Source organism: Pinus tabuliformis, chromosome Q (assembly GCF_031772625.1).
Source record: "Pinus tabuliformis cultivar Carrire ecotype Pingquan chromosome Q, CPIR1, whole genome shotgun sequence".
In the NCBI taxonomy this organism is placed as follows: domain Eukaryota; kingdom Viridiplantae; phylum Streptophyta; class Pinopsida; order Pinales; family Pinaceae; genus Pinus; species Pinus tabuliformis.
Window position 1 is genome coordinate 604,687,818 of NC_142296.1, and position 8,842 is coordinate 604,696,659.

General features: G+C 37.7%; 1 protein-coding gene across 2 annotated transcripts; it reads right to left on the reverse strand.

The window, feature by feature from the left end:
• Window positions 1–5,434: 5,434 nt before the first annotated feature.
• On the reverse strand, window positions 5,435–7,701 carry LOC149220903 (histone H3.3). 2 transcript variants are annotated; one of them, XM_089384942.1, is made up of 5 exons: window positions 7,544–7,701; window positions 6,490–6,600; window positions 6,314–6,390; window positions 6,111–6,201; window positions 5,435–5,861 (listed from the first exon to the last, which is right to left on the reverse strand). In XM_089384942.1, exons 2-5 carry the CDS (start codon window positions 6,559–6,561, stop codon window positions 5,691–5,693), a joined length of 411 nt encoding a protein of 136 aa, XP_089241068.1. In that variant the 5' UTR covers window positions 6,562–6,600; window positions 7,544–7,701; the 3' UTR covers window positions 5,435–5,690. The 2 variants fall into 2 exon arrangements, with proteins under 2 accessions (XP_089241068.1, XP_089241069.1); XM_089384943.1 differs by having other exon boundaries at window positions 7,416–7,553.
• Between the last annotated feature and the right edge of the window lie 1,141 nt (window positions 7,702–8,842).

An 8,842-nucleotide genomic window follows, 5' to 3' on the forward strand; every position in this document is an offset into this window, starting at 1 on the left:
CTTGCCAAATTTTATCTAAAAATGACAAGTACATCCATCGTTAAACTACGCAGTCTTGTGATTTGGGTGGTTGCATCGATAATCCATCCTCGTTTAGTCTTGTGATTTGGGTGGTTGCATCGATAATCCATCCTCGTTCGTTCTGTACCTTGTACCTTGTACCTTGGCTTTATTTTGCTCTTCTTAGCTCCCCAAGCCAGGACATACGCTCTATGGTAAATTTCATTCCATCTGCAAGTTTCAAGATCTGGCTCGATCTAGAATTAACTACTCTCCTAAGGCGCTGATAAAACATGCAAGAGCCCTTCAAAAAATGCCTCTGTGGATTCCTGGCAATTCTGTGGATTTCTCTGTGGTCGAGAAAACAGATTCAATCTAAAAAAACTCGCAAGCTTGAAAGCAGAGATATTATTGCTGAAATTTCAATCTAGTAGTGTAATCCCGCCCATCTGTGACTCTCGAATAAAACTAGGAAATTTGGAGCACAACAACAAGCAAAGATCAAAAAAGGAAACATACATGGTGAACGCCATCTCGAAGCTCCCAAAAGAATCTAGTAATTGCAGAAGCTGGGCCCCTGGGGTTTTATAAATTGCAAACGTTAGCCCTTGGGCACTCTGGTGTAATATCATAGTCCACAACCGCAGAGGCAAGAAAATTACTTTTCTATATTGGAACATCGAAGCCTCTACCATTATTAAATTGAATTAAAAATAAAGATAACTATTCCCTTTAAAAGATATCATAGTCCACAAAGCTGCAGAGGCGAGAAAATTACTGTGGCAATATTGGAAGACCGAAGCCTCTACAATTATTGAATTAAAAAACAAAGATAAACCATTACCTTTAAAAAATAAACACTTTATGATGTGAGATGAACCAAGATAAACCATTCCCTTTAAAAAATAAACACTTTATGATTTGAGATGATTTTGTAAAAAGGAACTACTCATCATCACACTCTGAATTATCCATCTAATTACGATGTTCAAAATTGTAAGCATGATACAAATTCCAACCATTACCATTCAATATTAAAAAAGAAAAATTGAATTCAAAATATTTTCATAAAAAATGATATAATAATTTGTACACCTCAAAAACATAGCTACAAGTATGTTTTGTGATTTTTATTATGATAATATGCAATATCAAATTTGCTGGAATGGTGGTAGGGGCTCCAATATAAAAGCAGAGGCTATGGCTCTGGCTGGCCTTCTTTCCATAAGTCTTTATCTAAATATTCAATCACTTCAGATTTATGGAGATTCCAAAGTCATTATTGACCATGTCACTGAGAAGCACCAGATCAAAAAACAGCATCTTGATGGCTGGTTGAATAGAATCATGGATATGTGGAGGAAGATGGAAGACTATTCTATTTGTCATATTTACAGATCTCAAAATGTCCAGGCAGATATCCTATCTAAGAAGGGTCTTCTCACACAACCAGGCATCTGGAATATGGAGGTAATTTTTGAAGCAGAGAGATTTCCTATTCAGGAATTCTCTCTCCCTGGTACATAGCACTTTTTTCATTCAAAAGCCCAGGTATGTCTCTTACTATTTTCTATACTTTTGTATTTTCTATATTGTTGTATTTGTATAAGCCATTATTTTGTCTTGCAGGTGATAAGAGATCTATATCCCTCTGAAATTTTGAGAATGTGGCATATTCTCCTCCATCATTCTATCATCAGCAATGTACCTTTATACAGTGCATATATGCTGTTTATCTGAACACAGGAATATTGTGGATATATTGAATCAGTCCTATCTGGAGTTTATTGTATTCAGATTAGGCGAACTTATATTCAGAGATGATGTAAATTTTTGGTCGTTATATATCTTATATAATAATATTGAGCTTTTTCTTCTGAAAAAAAAAAAAAAAAAAGTATGTTTTGTGATTATCAGAGTTCTCAAGAAACAATTGCAAACCAGACACATGGCATTATATCATGTTTTGCAATTATTAACCTCCTTGACTAGCAAAATAGCAAAGAGAACCTGACTTTCATATTCAGAAATGGTAAAAACAAAAACAAAGATATTACTCATAACCACCTCTAATGAAATATAAAATCTAATTAGTGTTCAAAATTATATTCCAACAAGTACCAATCCAAAGTTAGTATAATGCAAATTCAAAATTAGAGCAATGCAATTCAAACAAACAGGGGTATTGAAAATTCAAAAAAACGGGTATTCGTTATCATCACTCTCTGAAACATCCATCTAATTACAGTGTTCAAAATTTATAAGCATGATGCAAAATTACCAATTCAATATTGAATATCATAATATAATGCAAATTCCAACACAATCACCCATTCACTGTTCAATCATTCAAAGATCCTACAGATCTTCGTAAAGCTTGGCGAGAAACTTGTTGCCGTACCTGGTCAACTGCTCTTCGCTGTTCATAGTAAAGCGTCTCATTCCATTTCTACCCTACCAACATAGGATGACCCAGGTCTACGCACAAGTCTAGATATCGTCAGGAGGATAACACTTCGTAAATTTGTGCGAGCCTGAGCACAAGTAAAACTATTTGGACGCTAAAAATTCAATGCGTAGGTTGGAAGGATGAATAAACTTTTACAGGCTCCCAAATGGGTTCACTGTTTGTGAAACCATGTTCCTTCTTCTATTGGCTTCTTCCGAAAAGAAAAGGTAATAACGATAGAACGACAGTCCCACAAACCAATGTACAAAACACTAAAAAACGCAATGTTCAATCTAACTTGTGTAAGAATGCTAGCAAGAATAATTTACCCTAACAAATATGGTTCCCATAACCCTCTCACTTAACTATCCGTCATTTCCACTCATATAAATGACAGATATTAAGATATATTGAGGGGTTAAAAATAACAGCACAAAGCTTCAAATTAATAATAGCCGATCCATTTTTCATTTGGTTTTAAAATCCAGTGAAATAAAAATTGAACAATCTAACATTTGCGTGTATAGGGAATGACAGCGTTATATCTTAACACAGCATAGAAACAAAATCATAATTAATACAACACAGAAAACTACAAACAAATAAAGCGTACTATTATGAATATACAGAGTACTCACGGCTTGTTCTAAAGCTGAAAGGAGTTGGAGATGCTAGACCCGAGACTCAGATGGAGAGCCGTCAAGCATATACATGCAAAGATTGGAGAAGGAAGATCCAGACAGGTGGATTGAACTATTAGCTGAGAAAGAGGGAGAGCTTTCGGCCTCCACTTCATTTAAATATGGTATCAGAGGTCGATTCAAGGCTGAGCTTGATTGAGATTTGAAGAAAAGGGAAGCAGGTGGTGAAGCAATATGCTTGGGCCAAGTTGAACAAGAGGACATGGCAAGTTGAGAAGAATGCCATGAGAGGCTCTTGCTGACCTTATACAGGTTGAGGATTATGAAAAGATTGAGATTTGAAGAAAAAGGAAGCAGGTGGTGAAGCAGTATGCTTGGGCCAAGTTGAACGACAGGACATGTCAAGTTGAGAAGAATGCCATGGGAGGCTCTTGCTGACCTTATACAGATTGAGGCTTATGAAAAAAGAGAACCCACCGAATCGAGATGAACTTGAGGTCTTGAAAAGGAATGTTTAAGAGTTTTTTCTACTTGGTTGGGCACTGGAGGGGCAATAGAGCAGGATGTAAGCTGCAAATTGATATGCAAAAGAAGAAACTGTGACATATGAAGAGGAGGATATTGCAGATGTGACAACAATGGAAAAAGAACTTTAGGCATCTTTGATTACTCAAGTTGGACCAGGATCGTACATATTGCAAACATTGATGGATGAAAGCACCCACATGGAGGAGTCTCATGATAAAGTAAGTATTGCTGTTATTTGTGTTTCATTGGAGCTTTTGGAGGATGGGCCATATGCAGGGAAGGGCAAAAACAGTGTCGATGAGATGGACAACCTTACCTTGGATGTCTACGATGGGACCTTGTGGGACGATGGGACCTTGTGCAAGGAACATTGATTGTTGCAAACCTTGTTTGGTAATTTGTGACCTTATGGCAGATGGTGCAAATGCCCGTGACAAGGGAGGAACATGATGATCATTGTGGGGAATGGGTCATGCTTTAGCCATATGGAGAATTGGCTAAGTGCCCAACATGACTCATGGACATATCAGAGAGAGGGCACACCAGAGTTATGATGATATGATACTTGGGTGGACTTCTTCGTGGCTGAGACCAAGAGGCGGTCTTGGTGGACCTTTAGTGGGGGAACCAAGAGGCGGTCTTGGTGGTCCTTTAGTGGGGGAAGCAACGATGATGGAAGGAACTTGCAATATGATATGACATGATGATATATATGGGTTGAGTGACCAAGGGCACTAAACCTGATTGAGGACTAGGATAAGATGACCGATGTTGTGACGGGTCTACTTAGTTAAACTAAGTTGGCAGCTTGAGTCATGGACATCGAGTTGGATAGATGGAGCATGGCAAACTTCTTCTTGCAAGGACATTATGCAAGAGCACCAGTAGAGATGTCACTTATGGACATGATGATATATATGGGTTGAGTGATCAAGGGCACTAAACCTGATTGAGGACTAGGATGAGATGACCGATGTTGTGATGGGTCTACTTAGTTAAACTAAGTTGGCAGCTTGAGTCATGGACATCGAGTTGGATAGATGGAGCATGGCAAACTTCTTCTTGCATTATGCAAGAGCACCGGTAGAGATGTCACTTATGGACATCCAACGAGGAGTGCCAAGGCAGGATGTTGTGTAGATAGACTAGCTGATACAACATGGGATATTTTACTTATGAGCCTTGCTAATACGACATGTACACATTTTACTATGAGCCTTGCTAATACGACATGGAGACGTCGTTTTACTTATGAGCCGATGGAGATGTTGTGCACATTTGTACAAGGCCATGGACTGGTTGGATTTGTGAGCAGACTATGGGAGTATTCCTACCACATGTGCAGAGGCATCTTGTTGTGGCATTTGAGACTGAGACATGTATGCTTTGCCGAGATGTTGGATGGAGATGATTCATCAAAGCTCATGATGACTTGAGATAGTTACAGTGGATGGAGACTTCATATTATTTGTAGTTGATGGAGTTGCAGCGATAAGGATGGCTTGGTGGTAGCACTTGGGCATAGGTTGAGCCGAGACTTAACCTCTTTTCATATACATGGTGGCTGATTGGTTTATGACCATGGGCAGCACATGGATGATGAGACAGGTGTATACTTGTCCCTTTGACAGACTTGAGGGATGGCATATTGCATATGTGATAGAGGTTACTACAAACAAGCAATATGGTTTAAACTTTGAATCATAGATAAACAAATAAAACATACTACTATCAATGAATATACAGAGTACGCACCGCATGTTCTAAAGCTCCAATCTTAATACAGATACTTTTCTTGGATATCACCATAAACATATTCAAGCAAAAAGTAAATTGTAATCATAAGAATTAATCAAACAATCACAATTACCTCATAAGTTAGGCATTAACAAAAATGCCAATTAACTTCAGGTACATAATATCCATTAAACTCCAATTAATTCCGTTAATACGACAAAAATCCAGCAGTCAACATTGCGTTTCTGCGTAGGGTGTCCAATATCAAATATATATACAAATTAGAAACATTCAAACAAAGCTCTATCTGATCCTAAGCCCTATCAAAATCGATCCTAAGCCCTTTCCCCACGGATACGCCTTGCAAGCTGAATATCCTTGGGCATGATCGTCACCCTCTTGGCATGGATGGCACACAAGTTGGTATCCTCAAACAGTCCCACAAGATAGGCCTCTGCAGCCTCCTGGAGAGCTAGCACTGCATGACTTTGGAAACGCAGATCCGTCTACAAAAGAATAAATAACAATTTTTAGAAAGGTCGGCCTTTGGTGTACTAGGTGAACTACAAAAGAATAAATAACAAATTTTAGAAAGGTCGGCCTTTGGTGTACTAGGTGAACTACAAAAGAATAAATAACAAATGTTAGAAAGGTCAGCCTTTGGTGTACTAGGTGCACCCTGCCAGTCGATTCAAAATTGAGCTGTGGATGCCCTTGCAGAGTTTTTTTGACTACTGTGAAAAGGAAAGTGTTACCTTGAAGTCCTGGGCAATTTCCCTAACAAGCCTCTGAAAAGGCAGCTTGCGAATAAGCAGCTCGGTACTCTTCTGATACTTTCGAATTTCTCTGTATGATTTGATAATTTGCAATTAGATATCTATAGTAGACAGAATAGGGCAATATAAACAGAAAAATTATCATAAGGCATTCATAACAATTTCAAATCAAGAGAACATACCGAAGAGCAACTGTACCAGGGCGGTATCTATGAGGCTTCTTAACACCACCTGTGGTGGGAGCAGATTTACGTGCGGCCTAGACCAGAACAGTATTTCAGCATACATACGAGGTAATACACATCGAAAGCCACATAGCCGACAAGAAAGGAAAAAGAAATAAATAAATAAGCATTACCTTTGTTGCCAGCTGCTTCCTTGGAGCCTTTCCTCCAGTCGATTTACGAGCTGTCTGCTTCGTACGAGCCATTGTTAGGTGCAATTAACGACCAGCAAGGTAGAGAGTTATCTGTTTCAGTGACAACAAGAACGAAGATATCAGCCAAGCTATAAACGCCGTCTCAGCTGAAACCCCAAACGCCATCTCAGCCGAAACCTCAAAATACCAAAAACCAGCTATAAATACAGAGATATTACGAATCTCCTCAAACAATCTTTCTACTGTAAAGCAGAACCCTCACATCCGTAAACCCTAAATAATAAAAGAGAAAAACAGAACCTAAGAAACAGGGAGAACGTGAACCCTCACATTCCAAGTCATATGTGAATCACAAAAGGGGCAACGGAAAGCATCCACAGTAAACCCTAGATATTAAAGGAGAATAAACAGGGGACAGGAAACATGGAACACATTCTAAAATGGGAACGGCCCAGGATTTCAAGGAGAATTCAAGTTGCTAAAACTGCGACAACAAACTCTAGGGCACCAAAATATTTTACTAATTCAAAACAATATCAAATAAATGGAACACCCCACGGGTCCACGGGAACTCTAGCTGTTATAATAATGATCACAAACGCTAGGGCACAAAAATAATTGAAGAATCAACCAGTTACTACGACCTCAAGGAGAATTCCAGTTGCTAAAACTGCGACAACAAACCCTAGGGCACCAAAATATTTCACTAATCCAAAACATTATCAAAGAAATGGAGCACCCCACGGATCAAGAGGAACTCTATCTGTTATAATAAAGATCACAAACACTAGGACACAAAAATAATTGCAGAAACAACCAGCTACTATTACCCTAGTCCACAAAAGAAGTAAAAGCCCCACCGAAAACGAACCCCAGAAACAGCAATAAAATCATATACTCCATACCCTGTTTTTGCCTGGATCTCAATCCCACGCCTGCACCTAACAAGACTTCACAGTACCTAAAAACCTCTTCGACAACACCTTACTCGCTATAAAAGCCTTTCGAATTCAAACGATGGGATCCAACGTACCTAATAAGAAACGTCGCGCGGCAAAGTATATCACAGCACAGGAGAATAAAACCGCAGAGAGGTCGTAACCCACAAACGCAAAATAACAAAAACACGAATGAACAGTCAAACTATGGGGTGTCCATTTTATAGGGCGAGCTAACTCTAATTTTAGCCGAATTGACCGTGAGAACTATGGGGTTTCCATTTTATGGTGCGAGCTAAGCCTAATTTTAGCCGAATTGACCATTTCTCACTACCGCGTTCCTTCTCCTCTAGTCCAATCGCCCTTCCCCTCGCGACACGTAGGTACACGGCCCTCCAAAACTTTCCCCGATCTTTGTTCCGACGACCCTCTTTTACCTTTTTAATCATTAATTAAAAAAAAAGTGGTTAAAAAAAACAAGAAAAACAAAAAGGGTTCATAAAAGAGTTCCATTTTAAATTTTTATATTACAATATTAGCCCTGGCTTCAAAAGTTGCAAAAGAGAACTCCATAGGATTATTAAATTGAAAATTTTGTATTTTGAATTGGATAATAAAGTAAATAATAATTAATATATTAACAATTTTAATATTTTCGAGACAAATTTATTGATCTCAAGTCAATGAATGCTTTGATAGGGTAGCCTAAAATGTTCATAGGTGTTGTCCTCCAATGTTAGTTATATAAATTGATAGCAATTGTAAATTAAATTTTTAATAAAATGTTTATAGTGGATTACATTTTTTGAAACATAAGTGAGTTGCTTTCTTAACCCATAATTTCATAATTGTTTTTTAATTCATAATATCATAATTGCACTTTTAATCCATAATGGCATAAGCCATAAATAAACAAATAATATAATATAATACTTAATAAATAAAATAAAAATTAATTAATCAATATTATTTATTTAATGATATTTAATATTTACCAATTAAAATGACCAAAATTAAACCAACCCAAGCTAAAATATCACTAGTCCATTAGTTTATTAATGTAACTACTTTCGTTTCCACCTTTACAAAAGTGGAGTTGACATAGGAAGAAGAAGAAGAAATTATTTTAACGTCCACGAGGCTAAAGATAGCCTATGGGACAGATTGCTTCTTCATCTGCTTGATGTATTCGGCCCTTTTTTTGTGAAGCTTCACAATAAATGCTCCCATCTTCACGACAAACCCCTCATTAAATAGATTATCCCAAGAGTTAGTTGTTAGCATATCTGCATAACTTTCCCTGTTGTCTTTGAAGGCCTCACATTCTAAAATGAAATTTTTTTCTGTTTCCACTTTTCCGGAAGAACAAAAAATGCATACCCTTTCCTCCCACA